The sequence below is a fragment of the Aedes albopictus genome, chromosome 1 (genome assembly GCF_035046485.1).
Source record: "Aedes albopictus strain Foshan chromosome 1, AalbF5, whole genome shotgun sequence".
NCBI lineage: Eukaryota > Metazoa > Arthropoda > Insecta > Diptera > Culicidae > Aedes > Aedes albopictus.
The window spans coordinates 76,591,685-76,615,577 of record NC_085136.1 but is presented as its reverse complement, the minus strand read 5'-3'; the positions used below and the strand labels follow the sequence as shown (position 1 = coordinate 76,615,577).

Here is a 23,893-nt window from a genome sequence, read left to right as displayed (position 1 = left end):
ATGGTCGCATTGCATGCATGCCAGAGCACCGCTATCAGGGCTTAGCCTATGGCCATGAACTAACCGACCCTTCCTCCACCTGCTGCCTGCTGTTGTTGTTGTCGATACTGTAGCGAATATTCCGGTGATCGCTGTGAGTGTAGGCATAACCTTCCCTCCAGTTCTAACTACTTGTTAGGCCAGGACTACAAAAAGTAACGTCGATGACCGATATTAGCCAAATCGGCATCTAGCATGGCCAGTGCCGCTAGCAAGATCTAACCTTACTGGAGAAGCGGCTTCTCCACTTCATAACCCAGGCATTGGAGTCACCCGCTATCACCATGGGCCTTCGCCCTATCAGCACGGTCGTCATACAGTCCTGAATCGCGTACCTCGCTCAGAAACTGCCTGATAATGCAGTTGCTTAGCTGCGTCGTCGTGGTTCGGATTCAGCTGCATTACCTGCACTATGACTGTGACCTGTGACTTCTGAAGGTCGGACACCGTAGGAGCTTGCTGTTCGCAGATTTTCCGGAACAAATCATACACATGCAAGCACTCGTGCGTGCAACCTTGTGCTTTATGGCCTTCACCTCCACATAGCCTACAAAGCTAGCTCCTTTCAGGGCCCTTATGGCTTGTGTCCTGGTTCCAAACATCTAAAGCAAGCCTCCGGTGGCTCTCCGGAGGTAATCTCGTCTAGGTTTTTCACCTTCAGAGTAGCCTCCACTGTAAGAGCCCTCACCTCGAACCCTTCGCCAAGGACCTCTTCCGGGAGACTTTTGTAGGCGACGCCTTTGCGTTTCTTGTCGTGCTTAAGCTCGAGGATCTCTTTACCCGTACGAGTACGTCTAATACTGTGCACATCATCTCCCAGATCCACGAGCTTGGCGTAGCTTCTCATCGCCTTCAATACTTCCGGATACTTGGACTCTTCAGTCTTGATGACGAGCGCATCACTCTTCTCACGCTTGGCATCTGCCCTTCTACGTCTTCTAGGTTTGGTGTCCTTACGCTCCTGCACATCCAGCGGGCTCTTCTTTCTCCTCTTTCGTTGAGGATCTGAAAATGGTTGCTACCCCCCGTTCCCTTTAATCTGGGACGGGCTGGTCTTTTCAGGTCCCCCCTTCCCAGCTTTTCCGGGACGCCTGACTGAGGTCCGGCATTGTTGACGGCTTTCGGAGTTAAACGCCTAGCCTTGCGGGCGCCGCCTAGTAGTTCCTCACCCGCTTCTGCGAGTGCTTATCAAAAACAGTCGCATCCACCACATCCTTTGGACTACCCGCGAAAGCGAAGGCCTTCATCTGGGTAGACGTCGTAACCTTTGCTTTCGCTGGTTCTGCCGCTGCTGCAGTTTCCACAAGTCTTTCGTGGTCTTGCGTTTATCGACTATCGAGGACGCAACAGGGCCGTTTAGAAGTCCTTGCTTACGTTGGACTTCAAGGACTCAAAGTCGATGATTTTACTAAGCTGCTGCACAGCCACCTCAATTGCAGACACAGACAGCCCGTCTCGATTTAGATTGATGGCTGGGCCAGCCGGGTAAGGAATATGACTCCGACGCTGGAACTGCGTGTACAGCTCGCTACTCCTACTTCCTCTCATCTCCTTAAGGACAGACTTGTTAGAATCCCAACATGGCCGCCACAATGGCCGACTTTGGCACCTACTCACCATTTCGAGGGCACAAATTTCTTCGTAAACAAAACCAGCGCATCTAATCTTCTTATTTTAAGCTTATTTCAAGTGAGCAATAACAGAATAATAAAAAACTTTGTTGTGTGAAGCTTGCTTGTTGAGATTTGTGCGTTTGAAGTTTCGATGCACGGTTAAAGCGGGATGTCAAGACGTTTGTCCTTAACGGAAACCTAGCCAACCCGCTTCTCGCGAAAGGGTAAGCCTTGTTACTACCACTACCTCTTTGTTGATTTTTGTTATTATTATTTGAACTTTAAAATGAGTTTAAATCTCAGTAGCACGGGAAAAAGGTAGCCACGCCAGAGCCAGTAACGAACAAAATTCTTTGGGGGTGCCCAGGTACTCCACAGGCTCCGTTAATGATCCTCGATCACTCATTCCTCAGCACGGGTTGCTTGAAAGTAGTCCTATTCTTCATCGCAACTACACGGCTGATTCGCAGGAGCGGGGGTTGTCAAGCCCCTGAGCTACCATCTCAGTTGTCCCATAACATCGCATCGCTCTAGAAGTTGTAATGAGCCGGGATATGATTTTCACGCAATGTTTATGTGTTCAACGCTTCTTGTAGAAAATTTAATCACGAATCATTCCTTCGAAGAACGCAAAATGATTGGATGCTTGTACTCACCTTACCGGCCAGGCTAAGACCTGAGTGGCCTCTGCTATACATAGTAGCCGTCTCCATTCTACTCGGTCCATTATGTACTTTGTGTCTCCAGTTCCGCAGATCGTCCTCCACCTGATCGACCCATCTAGCTCGCTGCGCACCACGTCTTCTTGTACTGGTCGGATGGCTCTCGAGAACCATTTCAATCGAGTTGCTATTCGACATCCTGATGACGTGATCCGCCCACCGTAGCTTCCCGATTTTCGCGGTTGGTTCTCTCAGCAGCTGATGCAGCTCGTGGTTCATTCGCCTTCTCCACGTCCCGTCTTCCATCTGCGGTCCGCCGGTAGATGGTACGCAACACCTTCCGTTCGAAAACTCCAAGGGCGCATTGGTCCTCTGCACGTAGGATCCATGTTTCGTGCCCATAGAGGACGACCGGTCTAATCAGCGTTTTGTAGATGGTTATCTCCGTGTTACGGCGAACTTTATTCGATCATAGAGTTCGGCGGAGTCCAAAGTAAGCACGATTTGCTGCCACAATGCGCCTCTGAATTTCTCTGCTGGTGTCGTTGTCGGCGGTCACCAGTGAGCCCAAGTACACGAATTCTTCAACCGCCTCGATTTCATCACCGTCGATATGAATTCGGGGTGGCGGGCGCGGTGATTCCTCCCTGGAGCCCTTTGCCATCATGTACTTTGTCTTGGACACATTAATGACTAATCCGATTCGCCTGGCTTCACTCTTTAGTCGGATATACGTTACCGCCATCGCCTCAAATTTACGAGCAATAATATCAATATCATCGGCGAAATCAAGCAGCTGAACGGACTTCGTGCAAATCGCCCCACTCGTGTTTATCCCCGATCTCCTTATTACACCCTCCAAAGCAATGTTGAACAGCTAGCACGAAAGACCATCACCTTGCCGTAATCCTCTGCGAGATTCGAAGGGACTCGAGAGTGTCCCTGATATTCGAACTACGCCCATCATTCGATCCATCGTCGCCTTCATCAATCGTATCAGTTTATCCGGGAATCCGTATTCGTGCATAATCTGCATAATTTGAAATCGATGAACAAGTGATGTGTGGGCACGTTGTATTTGCGGCATTTCTGCAACACCTGGCGGATGGCGATCATCTGGTCCGTTGTAGCGCGTTCACCCATGAATCCAGTCTGATATTGCTCCACGAACTCTCTTGCAGTCGGTGATAGACGGCGGCATCTTGTAGGCGGAGTATCTTGTAGGCAGCGCTCAGTAGTGTGATCGCGCGATAGTTTCCGCAATCCAACTTGTCGCCCTTTTTGTAGATGGGATATACGATATCTTCCATCCATTCCTCCGGTAATACTTCCTCCTTCCAAATCTGGGTAGTGCTCTTACCAGTGCTTCTCTACCCGAGCAGAAGAGAATAACAACAGCATAACAAAATGCGTTATTTTGGCAAAATAACTGCATAATGGAATTAGTTATTTTTATGTTATTAACATAACATATTGAGTTATAAACTTGTCTGTCATAAGCGGCAAAATAACAAGTCAGATAACAAAAATTTGTTCCTGGAAAATCAATTTAATAACATGTTTTGTTAGTGTCAATAACAACTTAATAACATTGAATTTGGGAAATATTGCAATAACAAATTTTGATATTAAAGAGTTATTGATAACATCCCGAAAGCAAAATTAGTTATGATATCAAACAATCGGAGGCGATATGCGTACACTTTACCCGTGGTAAAATGAAAGCATGTACGCATATCGCCTCCACATTAGCATCCTTTTCTACATCATATATGACTTCGTGTTGACTGAGAATGCTATACATATTAAGACCAGCATGTGAGAATGGCGGAACAATCATTGCGAACTTCAGTTTCTCTCTTCCCTCATAGGCGTATTTTCAACTATTCATGTAATCTTTTACCACAAAAAGGGAGATCCTACTTCATCCTCTGGAACGACAGGGAAAACATGTGAAAATATAAAATATTTCTGAAAAATCCCATTCAAAACCATCTACAATTTTGGATTCAGCTGTGTGTATTAGCTTGGTTCAAACAAGTTTACTCAATAAGTTTGACATTTTTATCATTGAAATTCTCATGTCCAAGGCGGAATCTGGAACGTCCCTTTCAAACCGTTTCGTTTTGGTGTATGTAGGGTAGTATGGGACACGCTTGTATGGAAAAAATAAATCCTCGCTCCAGTCGACTTTTTAGATCCCATTTAGGTCCCATATGAACTGTACAAAATTTCAGCGTAATCGGTGAAACTATAATTTAGCGCAAGCGGTTCAAAGTTTTCATAGGATTTACTATGGGAAAAGATGCACTTTTAAACAAAAAATCCCAGGGGTCGCCCCTTGTCTCCTTAATTCAAATCGATCAACGCTTCTTGTAAAAAAATCATTTATGAAACTTTCCTTCAAAGACCGCAAAACAATTGGATGCTTGTGGAAAAAGTTATTGATTTATTACCGATTAGTGATCCGACGAACGGCTTTCTGTTTTGTTTTATCAGCAGCACTGTAGCTGCGCCTTACACGGAACCGCCAAACTACCCAAAATTGAGTTCTTTTGACGCAACCCCATAGTTCGGCCCAATAAGCCAAATTTGAGTAAATCGATTAAACTCACACTAGGTAAATTGCCTTCACCTCCAGCAAAAACATTTACTTAAGAGTAGGTAAATTCAAACCAAGACCCCCCCTCTTTCAACCCAAATTTGAGTAAACCTGCATTTACCCAAAATTGACTTATTGGGCTCAAGGACCCTCGTTGGGTAGATGCATCTCTGTTTGTTTTTGACAACATCGGTGAGGGAAAGAGGGAAAACAACCTAATTTTGGGTAACTAGTTTATTCGATATACTCAGCTTTGAGTAAAATCGACCCAAAAATTAGGTAGTTTGATTTCTCCGTGTAGCTGCTGCTGTTTCTGGGGGTGGTGATGCCACCCGTTACCCCATGCAGCAACGACAGTAGCAGTGCTGCTGATAAAACAAAACAAAAAGCCGTTCGTCGGATCACTAATCGGTAATAAATCAATAACTTTTTCCACAAGCATCCAATTGTTTTGCGGTCTTCGAAGGAAAGTTTCATAAATGATTTTTCTACAAGAAGCGTTGATCGATTTGAATTAACGAGACAAGGGGCGACCTCTGCGAATTTTTATCTGAAAGTGTTACTTTTCTCATAGTAAATCCTATGAAAACTTTGAACCGCTTGCGCTAAATTATAGTTTCACCGATTGCGCTGAAATTTTGCACAGTTCAAATGAGACCTAAATGGAATCGAAAAAGTCAACTGGAGCGAGAATTTGATGTTTGTCCCATACTAATGTAGGGTGCTGCGCTACTTGGGCAGTGGCTGATATTTTGAGAACTTTTCAGCTACAACTCAGTCAATTTCAAACCTCGCGGCGCCCAGCAGGGACTTGGTTTTGTACACATTACAGCACCTCCACGTCACGTAATATACCACACCTCTTATCAAATGTGATGCCGTGAGCGTAACTCGCGAAGTACTGTAAATAACGTTGTTGAATGACGTGAGATTTATTTCAAAACTTTTTTTAGTTTTGATAGCAATACCATAAAGTATTTGTACACTCTCAATAATACAATAATAATCAAACTTGTTCCACAACAAAATGTAATATTGAAATGTTATTCAATGGCTGTATACCAATAGCTTGGTCATAACAAAATAAGATTGTCCAACAAAACATGTTATGGAAACGTAATGTCTTGATAATACAATAATAACAAAACCAGATATAAAAACAGGTTTTGTAACTTCGTTGTTATTAATTTGATATTCCCCTCTGCTCGGGTACCGTATTTTTGAAGCTCGCTTGGTAGTTGATCTGCTCAAGCGGCTTTGTTATTTTTCAACCGGCTAACCGCCTCCTCAATCTCTTGGAGGTTACGGGCTGGAAATCTTTCGTTCTGCGCACGTATTCCTAGATCTGCTACCACGCCACTTTTGGTGCTTGCAACGACGCCATTGAGATGTTTATCGTAATGCTGCCGCCATCTCTCAACCACCTCACGCTCGCTCGTGGGAAGATTTCCCTAATCGGTACTGAAAAAAAGTGTCGCTAGTCGAAAAGTGTCGCTAGTCAAAACGTCGCTACTCGGTTTGGTGCTGGCGCCATAATATCGGTGCCCTCCAACTTGCCTTTCACGATTCCTTCTTTGGACCCTACCATAACCTTAATATCCTTCGCGCTATCGATGTGGAGTGGTTCACGAGCACATGGATCTCCTGAAAATATCCTTTTTCGCTGACTCGCACTCGAGTCCAGCACCCACTTGATTTCGCCCTGCTTGGGCGACACCGTCGCTCCGGAAATAAGGGTCACTTCCTTGTAGATCGGGAGCAAGATCGGGAGTCTCGCTACCTGCGCATGATCCGAATGATTTTTCACCTTGGGACAGGCAAACTTCTTATGTCCAACTTCTCCAAAATGGAAGAATTTCGTTGTTTTCCGTCGATTGCCGGATTTGGCCGCCAACTCCACTTGAACCGCTCGTTGCTCTCGTCGGAATGGTCGGAATCTCATCCAGAACGCTTTTGCTTCTCCGCTAGAAGGCGTGCTTTGACAGTCCTTGGCCATCATGTCGAGCTCCGTCACCGTGACACCGGCTTCCCTCAGCTGTCGTCCCAGCTCATCGAACCGACGGAAATGGTCCGCCAGTGGTGTTCCTTCCTCCAGTCGCAGCAACGCCCTCGACCGCCGGATGTACGTCTGGGCAGCAAAAATTTTTTTCGCGAAGATATTTGCCAACGACGTCCTCATCGCTTTCACGGTTTGCTTTTCGCAAATATACTCCAGGTGGCTGTCCGCAATGTACGCCACCAGCAGCGCTTTCGCTTTCTCGTCCTTCTCAAGAAACGCTGCTTTCGCTGCGCCTTCCGCCGGGGGGTCGTTCGTGATGGCTTCCTTCACTCCGTGCGCCGAAAGCTGAGCCTCCACTCGAAATTTCCACGTGTCGTAGCATTCGCCGGTAAACTGCACGATTCCTGCCTTCTTCGCAATGGGCATCCTGGTTTCTGGAGCGGGCTTGAGAATTTTCACACTCTTAGGTTGGCGTGACTGGTGTCGTGAACCGACACGTCCGTTACGCTCTGCGATATCCGATTAACTGACGACTCATCTCGATTTACTTTCGTTCACCTGTGGCGGCATAGTTGGATGCCGCATCCAACACTCGACCGGCGTCGGAGGCTCTTCCGCTCTTCACACACATTCTCTCTTCTCTTTTTCAAGCGAATGACAGATGGCGTGGTTTGACTGAAATGTCTACACAAATTCAAATGTTCATTGGCAGGCGCTGCCAAAGCAAGCCAAACAAATTAAATGGGCCAAATCTGTAAATTCAGTTAATATTTGATAGTTCATTTCCCTTACCACAACTGGGTCAATAACCTTAAGAAAAACACGTTTTATAATAGCACTGGTGGTTTATTGAGTTGGAAAAGGAAACTGAATTGCTCCCACGGAACCAGAGCGATATTTATACCCCAACGGTTGCCATGCAGTTGTTATTATTATGTATGTACATAGCAACCGACATTTGCCTTATATACTATGATGGAATTCAAATGCATTCAAAGATTGCTATGATTTCCAACACAAAGTAATGCTTGCTTTATTTAAATACATATGTGTGCACGCATTACGGCTTGAGCAGCGTGGTTATTTGGGTCGTGTCATCCTGACCAAAAGTGGTGAAATCAACGGAGAAGCCATAAAGCATGGTAACCTCTACTATTCGTAGAGGTACGAGTCTAAAGGTGAAACCAGCAAACAGGACTTTTGGCACAACTTTAAAAGCTTACTGAAACTTCATCGGTCGGAAATGGTCAATGGATTGAAAGGATTGAAACTGGAGGATACTTTATGTGAGACGTGTGCTGAATTGGCATCCCTATCCCACCAATGCAATGTTTTCGTAGCCAGCATAACAGCGGCTCAAGCGTAGGGCTCAAGCTGACAACCTATCTTTCAACACAGCAGCATAATTTTAATGCGGGGTAAGAAAACAAGAAAACCATAACAGTCCCCTGGTGCTGAAGCCAAACTCGTACGATCATTTTTCAATAGATCAAGGCCTCCGATCAGCAGGCCGCTGGAAGAAGTCCACGGAGACGTGTGTGGAAAAATTACGCCGAACACATTCGATGGATACCTACCAGTACTTTGTGACGTTCTTGGATGACTACACGCATTTTACTGTTGTGTACCTTATGAAGCAAAAGGACCAGATGTTTGAACACTTCAAGAACTATCAAACAATGGCCACTGCAAAGTTTGGCGTCCAGATAGCAGCTTTAATGAGTGACCTTGAGCGTGAATACTTCAGCAATGAACAATTGGCTTACTACGAGAAGCATGGCATCCAGGTGGAGTCACTACACGGTTCAGTATAATAAAGTTTCTGAAAGGTTTAACCACAGACAAACAGACATACCACTCAAATCGCAATCGTCGCACGATTTAACGGTCATTTTAAAAATGCAGTGTGGTTCGGACTGTGCTCGCAAGTGTCATGGTGGCGCTGCTGCGCCTACACCACCTCTCAATTTTCGAGAGAAATGAACGCGACGCCGATCAATGTTTACATAAAATGACTCAATCATGAACTTTCATTCATGTTTTATGAATGGGTAACGCCACGAGGGAGTCGTCACCGGCTAAATTGTTACATCGAACCGAGGGAAATAACACCTGCAAATGAATGCTTCGGATTGAGCATTATAGAGGGTGCTAGTGAGATGTCAAACGATGATTTTGAAACAAATTTCTTCTAAGTAGTATGTCTGTTTGTCTGTGGTTTAACTGAACGATTAGTGAAAAGATACGAACGCTTTTATTTGAATGTGGAGCTCCTAAATATCTCTGGGGTGAAACACTGTACCACGCTGTCTACGTTACGAACAGAAGTCCGACAGAAGCGCTTGGAATGCAGAAGACACCAGCATAGATGTGGCTTGATGAAAAACCAAATGTTGAGAAGCTGCGAATATTCTGAAGTTTGACAGTTTGTTGGATTCCGGAACAAAAGAGAAGCAAATCATAAGTATCATCCAGACAACATTGGCTGTGGTCAACACTCGTGATTTCGAAATCCACCAAATAAATGTTCGAACGGCATTTTTAAACGGAGCATTGCCAGAGACGTTCTACATGGAGGTTCCTCAAGGCGTTCGGTTGAAACCCGATGGCGAAGTGTGCTTGTTGGAACGATCACTCTATGGACTGAAACAATCTCTAAGGTGCTGGAACAACCGATTCAATGATTTCCTTCAAGCTCAAGGGTTTGTCCGTTTGCTACACGATTATTGTTTGTACGTGCACCAGCAAAAAGAGGAAACGGTGTATATCGTGGTGTATGTGAACGACCTATTGATTGCGACAAAAACTTAAGCGGCAGTAGACAGGATCGAGCAGATGTTCAAGACGAAAATTGAGATGGCCGACATGGGTCCATTGCATCAGTTTTTGGGCATCAAGGTAGAAAGAGATCGTTCGAATGGTACCATGAGGCTCTCCCAAACCGGGTTCATCGACAAGATGCTGCAGCGATTTGAAATGCAGGATTGCAAAACACCAGCTGAAGTGCGACTGCAGCTCACACGAGCAAATGAAGACGGTCGGTATCCGTACAGAGAGCTAATCGGCAGCTTGATGTATATTTTGATGGGAGCTCGACCGGACTTGTGCTTCATAGTTGGATGTCTATCGAGGTAGCAAAACGCAGCGGGAGCTAAGCACTGACAACACGCAAGGAACTAAGCATCATGGACTGCTATACATCCAGAACCATCACAAGGCACATACGGAAGGCTTCGCTGATGCGGACTATGTTGGGGACGAATCGGATCGAAGGTGTGTTTCGGGATATCTCTTGAAAGTATTCGGCTGTACAGTTACCTGGTCTTTGGAAAAGTAAGTAACCGTAGCAATGTCTTGAACAGGTGCGGAATATATTGCAATGAGTAGCTGCATCAGCGAGATACCACAGACAAACAGACGTAACACCTTGAACGATTTTCATGGAAATCCATCGCCCAGTTCACACTACCATCACAGACAAACAGACATATTACTTTGAAGAAAATTGCTTCAAAAACATCGTTTTGCATCTCACTAGCACCCTCTATAATGCTCAGTCCGAAGCATTCATTTGCAGGTGTTGTTTCCCTCGGCTCGATGTAACAGTTTTGCAGGTGACGACTCCCCCGATGAGTCATCCATTCATAAAACATGAGTGAAGGTTCATGATTGAGTCATTTTATGTAAACATTGACCGGCGTCGCGTTCATTTCTCTCCAAAATTGAGAGGTGACGGTGGCACAGCAGCGCCACCATGACACTTGCGAGCACAGTCCGAACCACACTATATTTTCAAAATGACCGTTAAATCGTGCGATGATTTCGATTTGAGTAGTATGTCTGTTTGTCTGTGCTACCATCACCTGGTGGAAAAGTTGCACGAACCACTGTGTTGTGCAATATCGTCAACAGAAGGCGCTAGTGTGAAACGTCAAACGCATACAAAAACGACGCGCGCGCCTCTGGTTGTGAAAGCCACAACTATGAAAATTTAAAATGATCGTTAAAAGCGTGGTCGATGGAAATTTCGCAAGTGTTACGTCTGTTTGTCTGTGGAGATACTATGGAAGGGCGGCATGATGATTGACCGGTTCAAATCCAATAATCTTTACCCTGTTCTAGTATTCAAGGATAACCAGAGAGCTATCTCAATGGCCAAAAGGAAGAAACCAAAAGAATGAAACACATCGATGTGAAGTTCCATTTCATCTGGGATTCTGTTGCCGAATCCAGCTAGTTTACATCCATTCTTAACAACAAGAGGCGGACATCCTGACCAAATCGTCAGCTGCACCTTTATTCCTGGAGTTGAAACGAAAAATTTGACACATAATCAACCGGGAGCGGGTGTTAAAATAGCAGTAGCACTGAAGATCCAACCTGGGTTGGAACTGGATCAGATCACAGTTTCAACCCCAACCCGACTTGGGTTTCGCTTGTACTAAAGTTTGTTTGACGTTGTTTGTTTACACATTTTCCGCCAATCCAGTTCCAACCCAGGTTAAAAAAGAAAAACGGCATTAGCTTGATTGTTTTGAGGAATTTACACACATTTTTCAGCGTTTCGATATTTTTATCTTCGAAAGCTTGTTGGATCGAGTAGAATTTGTCGAGGTTGTGACTATCTCTAGGAATTAAATGTTTGATACATTCGAAAATTATGTGTTCGGAGGTATTCAGGCAATCGCAAAAATCACAGTACATCTCATCCTGGATCTTCATCTTGCTGAGCCAGAATGGCGAAAAATCATGTCCGGCTAGCAGCCGATTCAGTGTCCTCGTTTCGGTGTTGCTGAAGGGTAGATTATGGAACCACGATTTTGGGTTGATTCCAGTTTGGATTTTAAAGAACTTTCTGCCTTTTCCTTGCTCCTGAGTATAGTTGACATACCACTGTTGCACTTCACCTGTAATGTCGTTTTTTACCAAGTTGACGGCGTCATGAGGTAGAATCCGGTTGCTCACAATTTCGTCTGAATGGAGTCCAGCCTTGGCCAGGTTGTCGGCAATCTCGTTACCAGCCAGCCCTACATGCCCCGGGATCCACTGGATGCAGGTATGTTGCGAGGTAGCTTTCTCTATGATAATTTCTATCGGTTCGTCTCTTTCCACTTCTAGTAGCTGGCTCCTGATGACTTCACATCCCGATTTCGAATCCGTAAGGATTACCGCTCCTTCTATTTGATTCCTCTCCAAATATTTTAGTGCTATTAAAATAGCTTCCAGCTCCGCAGACATCGTGCACACCGTTTTTTCAAGTCTTAGGCTCAGTTTGAAGTTGTTGCTCTCGTCGTAGATGCCCACTCCACAGTGGTCATTGTCCTTCGATGCATCTGTGTAGATCTTTCTGCAGTTTTTATATTGCCCATGTATTCTTCCCAGGCAAGCTGTTTGAGGGTTTTCGTAGCGGTGATCTTTTTGTGCCATGGCCGGTCGTCAAGTTCTGTCTCAACCCTTACGAGAGGGGAGTTGTTCGGAACATGAACTGAACAAGCTATGTTGTTGAATATGTGCTTGTATTTTTGAAAAATTGCTTCTTGGAAGGTCAGTTTTTCTGCATCCACAATATTGTTCTGGTTCAACACCTGCAGTTGCGTCCAAATCGGTGACTGATATTGTGCATGTCTGACTATTTCCTTCGCTGTAGTCAGCTTCCTGCGGTACTCTAGAGGAGGCTGACTAGCTATGGCGCACAACGTATTGATGGGTGTCGTTTTGGAGCACCCAGTGATCTTTCTAAGGCACGCGTTGTTTGTAACCGTGAGCTTTTCCAAATTGCTTTTTGACGAGTTGGCGTAGACGGACGCACCGTAGTCCATGTAGCTCCTTACGATTGCATTATACAGCAGACTCAACGTTTGAGGGTGTCCTCCACTTTTTGTAGCACTGATGACCTTAAGCATATTGACTCTATCGTTGGCACTTCTCTTCACTTCTCTGATGTGTGCTCCAAAAGTGAGGGAGCGGTCCACAATCAGTCCAAGATATTTGTGTGTGTTTACCGTCTCCAAAGCCATATCTCCAATCTTCAAATCTAGAGTTTTTTTGGTTTCGCTGAAAAAGCATAACTTTTGTTTTATTTTCATTTATTTTTAGGTTCAGCTTTTCCGATTTAACTTTGAAGACATCTAGAAATCTCTGCGTGCGAAATTGAACTTGTTCTCTACTGTTGCCAGCCACAACTGCCATGAAATCATCCGCAAATTGTACTAGTACGACTCCATCGATTTGGATGTCGTGTAATTGAGCAGTATAAATGTTGAATAGCAAGGGCGACAGAACGTCCCCCTGAGGTAATCCATCACATATACTCCTTTCCACGAGCTTGTCCCCTACTTGAATTTGCACAGTCCTCTCACGAAGAAAGTTACAAATCCAGCTTGTCAACTCTACTGGTGATCCATACTGGCACAGTATCGTCACAGACAAACAGACATACTACTCAAATCGAAATCATCGCACGATTTAACGGTCATTTTGAAAATATAGTGTGGTTCGGACTGTGCTCGCAAGTGTCATGGTGGCGCTGCTGTGCCACCGTCACCTCTCAATTTTGGAGAGAAATGAACGCGACGCCGGTCAATGTTTACATAAAATGACTCAATCATGAACCTTCACTCATGTTTTATGAATGGATGACTCATCGGGGGAGTCGTCACCTGCAAAACTGTTACATCGAGCCGAGGGAAACAACACCTGCAAATGAATGCTTCGGACTGAGCATTATAGAGGGTGCTAGTGAGATGCAAAACGATGTTTTTGAAGCAATTTTCTTCAAAGTAATATGTCTGTTTGTCTGTGGTATCGTCTCCAGTGTATCTGTTCTAACCGTGTTATATGCGCTGGAAAGGTCTATGAAGACTGCTCCGGCAATCTTTCCTTCTCGTTTGGTGGCATTTATGGTGTTGATAACGTAGTTTAGACAGGTTGTCGTTGAACTGTGCTTTCTAAACCCAAACGACGTCACTGGTAGGATGGCGTTTTCGTGCACAAAACGATTTAGCTGTCCCAAAACTGCCGCATTGACAATTTTTAGAGAACAGTTCAGCATGGATATTGGACGCAAATTTCCAATCTCCTCTGGATTCTTTCCAGGTTTTGGTATTGCAATTACCTTGATTTTCTTCATGTCGGTGTCAACATGCCCTGCCTTCCACATTCGATTTAGGTCCTGGATTATGTTGTCGCGTATCTCTGGCTTCAGACTCTTCAGCAACTCATAGCTGATACCATCAGGTCCTGGTGCTGTTGATTTTCGCTTCTTACTCAGGATGCTGTTCCACAACTCCACGTTTAGGATATCGTAGTTAACTGCCGCACAAATTCGCCCGTCGTAGTGATCCCCGAATGGAAAATTCGCATCCAGGAACTTGTTAGCTGCTTCTTCGTCCTCGTGAACAATAGTGACCTGGTTTCGCTTTCTTCTTTTTCCTGTTAGATTGTTAATCTTCATCCACAACTCCGTACTGCTCGTGCTCGGCTCAATCTCTTCGACATATTCTCGGAACTTCTCCCTCATAGCTTCGTTTCTGCTCCTTTTGAACAATCCCTCTAGCCGTTTCATCTCCATCAAATCTTCTAACCTGCCGCTTCTGTTGAATTTAGCCCTAGCTTCGTTTTTATTCTTCCATGCTTCTTCGACCTCTGCACTCCACTAGTATTTTGGTTCAAAACGGTTCTTCTGCTTAGCTTTCTTCATTATCCTTTTCGTTACCTGTTGAAGTGTTGCCAGTCCATCCACTTGTGCTCCATCCAGCTTTTCCAATTCTTCCTTCACCTTTTTACGGTTCACGAAGAACTTCTGGGTCGTTGGACTTACGTTCGAGATTACGATGTGTAGAACTAAGTGTCTGCTGCCTATCCCATACTGTAGAATCTCCAAACTCGTATCCTGATACAGTCCCGGGGACACCATAACCAGATCAATCGTAGAAGGTTTTTTGTTGAGTTCCGCTGGTACAAAAGTAGGTTCTCCCGTGTTCATCAAAATGAGGTCCTCTTCGTTGATGACATCGAAGAGAACCGCACCTCTCGCGTCCGAATGGAATTGGTCCCATAGTCTGTGGTGGGAATTCATGTCCCCACCGATTAGCACCTTTTTGAAGCCCTCAACCCTCTTTATCATCCCCAACAAGAAGGTTTTGAACTCATTGGCCAGCGTGTTTGGTGACACATACACTGATAGAACTGCTAGGTCAAACTTGCTTACGTACAGGGGATGGCCAAAATGTTTGGGATAGGCAACTTTTTCTTCTCTCACAAAAAGTTCAACATGCTATAACTTTTCATAGAGTGGATCAAAAAAACTCCAATTTTGACTGTTTGTCAACCCACTATATGTGCATCATTGGTACAAATTTGGGCTCGATTGATTAATCTTTCGCAAAGTTAGAACGGTTCGGGTAAAACACTATTTTTTAGACAACACATTTTTGAGCTGTCATATCTCGGAAACCAGTGAACCGAATTATATAAAATTTTGAACGTACACCAACAATATACAAATGCTTCACAAACTATAAAAACATGGATATTTTTTTAACGTTGAAAAAAGTTATCATGGATTGACACTTTTGGGATTTTGCTCGAAAAAATGTATTTTTTTTAAATCAATGTCAATAAATTTTAGTGTTGATGTCCAAAGATTTTCCACTTCTGTTCTCAAGTTACCTTTAATCAGATATATTGGAGCCTTTTTAGATTAAAGGAAGAACACATTTAGTAATTTTTGTGTGGTATTGTAAATTTGACTTATTTTCCTCTATATGGGTAAAAATTTCAACCCGGTATAATTTAATTCGCCGTGAGAAAATATTACATTTTATATCGCTGTATTAAGTATCAATATAATGTTGATAAGCGTTAAAAAATTCATTCAATTCGGTTCACTGATTTCCGAGATATGACAGCTCAAAAATGAGTTGTTCAAAAATTAGTGTTTTACCCGAACGGTTCTAACTTCACGAAAAATGATTCAATCGGGCCCAAATTTGTACCAATGATGCACATATAACAGGTTGATAAACAGTCAAAATTTCAGATTTTTTGATGCACTCTATGAAAAGTTACAGCTTGTTGAATTTTTTTGTGGGAGAAAAAAAGTTGCCTATCCCAAACATTTTGGCCATCCCCTGTATCTGCCGACACATTGTATTATGGCGCCAGCACCAAACCGAATAGCGACGTTTTGACTAGCGACACTTTTCGACTAGCGACACTTTTTTTCAGTACCGGGTGGGGTGCGCTGTGTGCGTTCAATGATGCACTATCATATACGTCACTTCCGATGTATGTTGTAAACAACTCAAAATTAGCAAAAATATTTTTCTCAAAAAAAGTTTTTTGATTTCCAAACGAATTGATAATATAGTGTCCGTCGTGTCAACCTCGATTGTTCTGCTTTGCACTGATTCATGAACTGTAATCATTGCTCCTCCGTACCCATCAAACCTTGAGCAGTAGTAATTATTGTACTGTGAGATTTTGTATTTTCTATTTTCGAATTCCTCTTTCGTCCAACATTCTGATATTATTCCTATTGTGTATTCCTCTTTATTCAGAACTCTTGCTAATTCTGCTTTGTTTTTTTCTACGCTCTGAATATTGCACTGAAAAATCTTACATGTCATTTTACTTTATTTGAAATCCACTCTTGACCTCGAACTGTTCCCCCCAACCGACTGGCTTACCTGTGACGGTCCTGGCAGGTTACTACAAGCGAGACTGTATGCCCCGTTGTCCTCGCTGTCACTGGAGACGTCCATTGTTGCTTTGTGCTGCTGCGTCGTGTCGTGTGCTTTCTGTGCTGCCTCTCGCATTTGGTTGATTTTCCACTGAAACTTCTCGAACTCGTCAGTTTTGTAGCGGTTGAAAAGAGCCACTCCGTTCGCTGCTTCGTCGTTATCTTTTTTGCGCTTTTTATCGCTGAATACCTCCACTTGATTGCCGATGATTGCGCTAACATTATCCTCCGAAGTACGTTTTGGTGTTTGCTGTTTCTTCATTCGTTCGGCCAGTCTCGCCCTTTCCGGTTGGCTGACTCGATTGCCCGTGTTGCTCGTATTGTGTGACGTCCTCGCGTATGACTGGATCAACGTTGGGAACTCCTCGATGTTTTCCAACAAGCTGAATCGGTTCTGTGTGTATATCGGGTATTGCTCCTGCGCTTCGAGTGTGGTCAGATTTGTTTTCGCCAGAATAACCTTGAGATTGTTTTGACGGGCACGTTCGGGGCACTTGGCATCACCCGACATATGTCCTTCTTCTCTGCAGTGCATACATCGTGGTGGGGATTTGCATTGTCAGTAGCCTTACTCCTCGTGATTCCTTCCGCATGTTTCACATCTCTGCCGGGAGCGACAGTTGTTGGTACGATGTTTGTAGCGTAGGCAGTTTTGGCAAAAAACTACCTTGCTGATGAATGGCTTTACCGCATTCGTGCAACAAAACATTCGAACTTCTGCCGGTAGTTGATTGGTTCGGAATGTCACACCGATCCTTGTTGTTGGAATTTGTTGATCCTTTTCGTACTTGTGCAGCCGAGTCACGCCCAGGATTGGGACATTGCACGTTATGCTCTCGAGGGTTTCGTCAGGTGTAAATTCCAGGGGAACGCCAGTTACTACTCCGGAAACTGTCAAGAAGTGTTTCGGAATGTAAGCCTTGTAGTTTTGGGCCTGAAGCGCCTTGTCTGCTTGGATGTTGTTGGCTGTTTTAGCGGTTTTCACCAGCACCAGCACCTTGTTTCGTCCCATAGTTTTGAGGTTAATAACGTTCGCCTTGTAGTCCTTTGTTTTCGCCAGGAGTTTCCCGACGGCAAGTTTGTTGATGTGAGTGTCGTCGCGTTGCTCCTTATATTGCACGATCACCCTGTACGGTGCCGCGTCCGTTTCCTCATATTCGTAGGTCTGCCATTGTCTGTCTCCAACTTTCGGCAATCCGCCTCCCGGATCCGGATTATCTGGCCCCGCCATTTCTCTGCAACTTCTATTCACCGCGCTCTTCTGCAAAGTACTTTACACGAAATAACTCGAAAAATTACTCAAAAAAGCGAAAAATACTCCGAAAAAATGCAACTAGTCAAAAAACCACGTGCGTCCTCGTTGCTGTCTCTCCAAAGAATGACGCTCAAAGTGTTGCTCAGAATTCTTCACGATTCCTCAGATTTTCTCCCGTTTATGCTAAAGTGTGATCTGGCACTAATGTCAAACGGTAAAGTGTTACGTGTGCTGAATGAAAATGAACTGATTTGAATGAATTCTTGTGAATTCGAGCAGATAGAGTTACTCAGAATTTCTCTGCGTTGCACTCGTTTTCACAGTGTCTTGTCCCTAGGATAATCATGGCTTATGGGTAGTACGGTAGTACGCTGATCGCAAGAAATTTCTTGGCCTATCACGATGCGTTGGAAATTCAGGCAAGGAATCGCTCAAGAAATGAGAAAGCGTCGCTTTATTCCGGATCCTAGTACGGAGCTGAAACGAAATGTCAAATCAAATGGGGCTTGCTGTGTTAAATTTCTTGACCATTTCGGTCACGGAAATATAATGTACTGAACGAAAATTACTTGAACGATTCCGTTTGAAGTGCATACCGCAGATATTTAATCTGTTTAGTGAATACCCCTTTTATTGTAATTTGCCATTCCTCAATACACGTTCTTAGAAGCTAGTCGCAACTTTAGTTCAGCATCCGGAATGTTGTCAAAGCTGGAGCTGGAACGATACGTTGGGTAGGGCATCTTGTATTAATTCCGGACAACAACTCTGCAAAATTTGTGTTCAGCACTAATCCTGTTGGTACAAGATGGCGAGAAGCGCAGTGGGTAAGATGGATGGATCAGGTAGAACGTGATCTAATGATCATCGGGTGTGGACAAGAATGAGGGTGATACTTTGTTATGCCTTAAAGAATAGCGTCGTCGGAAGGAAAATTTTAAAATAGTAAACTATGTTTTTTTCCAAACGATTCTCAAGCCATAAAGAACGAAAAATCTCTTACATAAAAGCATTGATTTAAGAAATAAATAAAATAAAACTACAAATCGCCCAATAATAAAGTTCAAGCGTTACAAATCCGAATCCGATTCTGTTCTTTTCCATCCCGAAATCTTTCAATTAGTCGACCCCCATTCGATTCGTTCCAATACCCTGTGCATATGGTCGTAAAAAGTCGTAAAATGTTTATAACCATAAACTTTACTCGAAAATCTGTGAAACAAACATTATAGAACCCACCATCTGACCGACTCCGATAAGATCATCATTTGGGAGTGGAAAATCTGCTACAAAAGCTCCAAACACGACTTTCGAGTGGGATTAAACGAAACGTGCAGCGAAAACCGGTTTCGAGAACAGCATAACTCACCTACATTATTGCATTATAAGCCAAAACCTGGCCGGGGGTCTTGTCCCCCCGAAAAATCAAATGGCACCTGTTGGGGATGTTGCGCCAAATGGGCGACCGCTGACTTGCTTCCCGTAAAACCTGCAGCTAATTGATAATGATCTTTTTTTTTCTGTCTTCTCCATCTACTCCTTCTCTACAGGTGCTGGTGATCGTGTGTGGCTTCCTGGGCGTTACGTATGCCGCCAAGATAAAGATCCCGTCGAAGAACCGGAACGATGACCTGTTCTCGGAGGACGAGTTCACCTTCCCGGTGGAGGACAACAAGGATCCCACCATTTTCAAGGGGGACGTGATGAAGGCCGGGATTCTGATGGCCGAAGTCAAGAACCAGGGCAAGGGCAAGTTCAAATATGCGTGAGTATCGAAAAAAAGATCTTCACTGGATTTTCGGGATCCTCCGTTTACTCCCATTGGTCGATTCTAATCTGAACACTTTTACATGTCCTTTTGTATGTTTATTTCCAGCGTGGAAACCGCGAACGGCATCGAAATCGAACAGATTGGCAAGCTGAGGAATGACAATAAAACTTTCGTGGTCATGGGATCGTACACCTACACGGGAGCCAACGGCAAGCGATATCGTGTCCGATACACTGCTGACGAGTTTGGCTATCATCCTATCACTGAGCTGGACATCGATATTCCGGAGTAAGATTTCCTCGGAAAATTCCCATTTCAAATAGTCACTTTAACTTCTGAATCTCCCGCAGACCCGGCGCAGCCGCACCAGCTCCCATCAAACCCTTCACGTTCAAACCGAAGGCTACGACGACCACTACGACCACGACCACCGAACATCCGGGGTACTCGTACGAGCGTCCCACGAATGGCTATCTGCCACCCACCAACGGCTATCTGCCGCCATCCAACCAGTACCTGCCGGCGAAGGACGTAAACGAACCGCCAGTGAACCAGCTCCCACCTCTGTTCAGCCCCCAGTATCGGGGACAGAATATTCTCTAATGTATGTGTGTGGACCTCAGCTGGTAACTGGAAGTGTTAGTGCTAGATAGATTTTTTGCCATTGCACAAACATGACTAACATGATGATCCCATAGTCACATCCAAATCTCTCATAACAACACAACTAGAGAAAAACAGTAGTTGTTTAGGCAACAGTTTCCAACATTCTTCATTGATGGCGACACGTGTAAATATAGGTTGAATACTTTCTAGGATTAGGTTATTTATAATTTGAAATAAAGTCTAGTATGATACAAATTGGCGAGGTGGCTTGAGGCCATTTGCAATCATAGTGGAGTGTAATACCACAGAGAACAGACATCCAGGCAAGAACAAATTTCATTCGGAAGGTTGTGTAAGGAGTGCTGTTACCTGTTCAGTGTCGTCGTAAACTGGCGTCCATATGCGAAAAGAGCCGCCGATATCGTACAGTGTTTCCGTTGTCAGCAGTTTGGACACGGTATGAGCCACTGTAATCTACAACCAAAGTGCGTGAAAAGCGGGGAATTGCATTTCACGAAAACCTGCGCTATCCCGAAAAAAGTGGTGAAACCAGGAAATACACTTGAAAGTGAGAACGACGATCGCCATCTGATAAAGTGCGCGTATTGCAGCCGAAATCACGCAGCTAGCTTCAGTGGATGCCCCACAAGACTGGCCTACTTGAAACAACTGGTAGAAAGGAAAAAATAAGCTCGTAATCGTCATTCTACATCGTCTCAACCGCGACGTCCCCCGCCAGCTCCTGTACGACCAGGAGTTTCCTTCGCGCAAGCAGTTAGGGGAGAGATCGCAGCTCAAGATTCGAATCTGTTCACTATGACCGAATTCCTAAGCCTGGCCCGTGAGCTCTACATCAGGCTTTCAGCATGCACTTCGAAGGCTATGCAATTTCTCGCCCTTTCGGAACTGATGGCCAAATATGTGTGCGATGGATAACCTAACTTCACTCAATGTCATGATTAGGAACGGCATATCCCTGCGTAACAAAATACCCGAATTGTTCGATTTCATGGTACTACACCGTATAGACCTGGCAAAAGTGACGGAAACTTGGCTGCAATCAAACATGTCTTTTTCCCACGGTTCTTTTTCCTGCATTGGATTTGATAGAGACCCGAGAGTAGCACAACGTGGAGTAGGGGTAATGATAGTGGTTCGCAAATGGATCCCATACGAACGTATTGACAACCTAGGTGTTAAATGCATTGAAGCAGTTGGTATTGTAATTCACACGCATCATACTATCCTGGAGGTTCGACAAAACCGCAGATCGAACTGTTCCGCCGAGACACACGTAAATTGTTTCACACGAACGATCCTTTGTTTGTAATAGGGGATGTCAATGCACGTCATCGAGCTTGGAACTGTGCGAAAGCCAATAAAGCCGGGAATGCGCTATACCGGTGTTACGAAGACATCAGTGCCTTCAACCTAGGATGGAGCGTCAGCCAGCTCTGAAAAGAAACATGAGTTGAAAAATAAAGGAATACAACGACAAAGGTTATGCACATCGAAAGATCTGCAGACAGCGGACGCTTTGAGGGTTTAGTTTCTACCGTTCGGAGCCGTAACGAATCCAAATAAACCTGGGAAGGTATACCTCTAGTAATTCCTCGAAAAACTCCTTCAGGAATTTATCAAGGAATTTCTTCATAAACCCCTCCAAAAGATTCTTCAGAAATTCCAGCAGAAACACCACCAGGAGCTCCTCCAGGGATTCCTTCAGAAAATTTTCTAAAAAAATTCGTTAAGTAATTTCTTCGGGACCCTCCATAAACCCCTCAAAAAATTCCTTCAAATGCTTTCTGAAGGGATTCTGGCAGACATCTTTAGAGGATTTTTTGGAGGAAAACCTGAAGGAATTCCTGGACAAATTTCTGGAGGAGTTTCTGAAGGAACTTTTGGAAGAATTTAAAGATGATCCCGAAGGAATTACTGGACGATTTAGTTTTAGAAAATTTTCTGGAGGAACCCCTGGAGGAGTTCCTGATTGTATTTCTGCAGGAATTTCTGAAGGAACTTTTGGAGTAGTTTATGGAGGAATTCCTTGATAAATTCCTGAAGGAGGTTTTGGAGGTATTCTTGGAGGAATTCCTCGAGGAATTCCTGAAAGGTTACAGTAGAAATACCTTGATAAATTCCTCCAGAATTACCTCCAGGAATTCCTCCAGGGATTGCTCCTGAAATTCCCCCATGGATGACCCCAGAAAAATTTCTAGAAATTTCTTCCACGCCTCCACGGATTCGTCCAGAAAATCCTGAAGGAGCTTCTCCCAGAACTCTTCCAGGAATTCCTCGAAAAATTTCTTGAGGGATTCTTCCAGGAATTTCTTCAGGAATTTTTCCAGGGATTCATTAATGAATTTCTTCAGAAATTCCTCCCCATTTTCTCCAGGACTTGCTTCCGAAATTCCTCGAGTAGTTTCTCCAGACATTCCTCCAAGAACTCCTTCAGGAAGCCAAAATTATTTATCCAAAAATTCCTCAATAAATTCCTCAATGAGTTCCTCCCGTAATTCCACCAGGAATTTCTCCAGGGATTCTTCCAGGTATTTCTCCAGAAAATTCTCTAGGAATTTCTGCCAGAATTACACCCAGATTACCTCTAGGAATTCCTCCAAGAATTCCTCCATAGATTCCTCCCTAATGTAACCGGTTGGTTCCAATTTAAAGATTTTCGTTTGTATTAGTGATTGTTTTGGGAAAATTCACGTTTTTGAATGTAAGCAAAAATACAGTAGGACGCACCCTAGCGAGAAACTTCACCGCTGTAAATAAACCGTTGCTCTCAAAAGGGTGTTAAGATGGATGGCGCAAAGAAGAAATAGGTTTTGAGATGAGTGCTCATGGGGGCGGTCATCTTCCTTTTAAGAAGGTTGGTCAGATAATTAACAGGCGTCCGTGTGGTTAGACCAAGTTTCCAGTGCTGTGTAGTTCCGTAGAATTGTGTTAACCATCCCCCCCCCCTTGGGAAGGGCTTGGCGCTATATATCCGGATTACCTCCGTTCAGGACCTCATATCCGTTTATAAAAAACGGTCACACACGGCGGCTCGGAAGTCAAGATGGCTTCCGAGCCTAACAGCAAAGGAACCACCATCGTCCCATTCAGGACGATTCCCTCAGGCCGTTGGCCTTAATCGCCAAGGAGGGACCCTTCTCGGCACGGTCGTTCCGGCCCCAGTCGGGCCGTGCCGATCCCGACAACGAAGGAAGACGCCTGCCACCCGAACACCACCCAGCAATGCCCGCTGGTCCCGTCGGCCAAGTACCGGGCCGAAAATCCGCCATCGTTCGCCATTCCGGCGAGAGTTCCGGCCGCACAGTAGGATCCAAGACACTGTGTCGGCCATCGCACCCACAACCACCCAAGGCAGCGGTATGTACCGGTACGAATTAGATTAGGCCACACTTAACAAATAACACACTGTATAACTCAGAACAACACCCACACGACACACTAGGAACCAATAAATGTTTTAAGAATGTGAATCTTCTTTGGTCTTCATACGTAGTCCGCGAAGCCCCTCCGATTACCGAGTAGCATGCCGGCCCTGAGACCCAGCTTGAGGGGTTTCATGTTACTGAGCTTGTTTCCGGGAGTA

At 44.5% G+C, this 23,893-nt stretch overlaps 1 protein-coding gene across 1 annotated transcript in view; it reads left to right on the top strand.

Moving 5' to 3' along the window:
• Window positions 1–20,544, top strand: part of LOC134285017 (pupal cuticle protein-like) — a 39,017-nt gene extending 18,473 nt beyond the window's left edge. The window contains exons 2-4 of the mRNA XM_062844876.1: window positions 19,463–19,677; window positions 19,789–19,971; window positions 20,034–20,544. Coding sequence (XP_062700860.1) covers window positions 19,463–19,677; window positions 19,789–19,971; window positions 20,034–20,286 — 651 coding nt within the window. The 3' untranslated portion in view covers window positions 20,287–20,544. The remainder of the gene's footprint in view (window positions 1–19,462; window positions 19,678–19,788; window positions 19,972–20,033) is intronic.
• The last annotated feature ends 3,349 nt before the right edge of the window (window positions 20,545–23,893 follow it).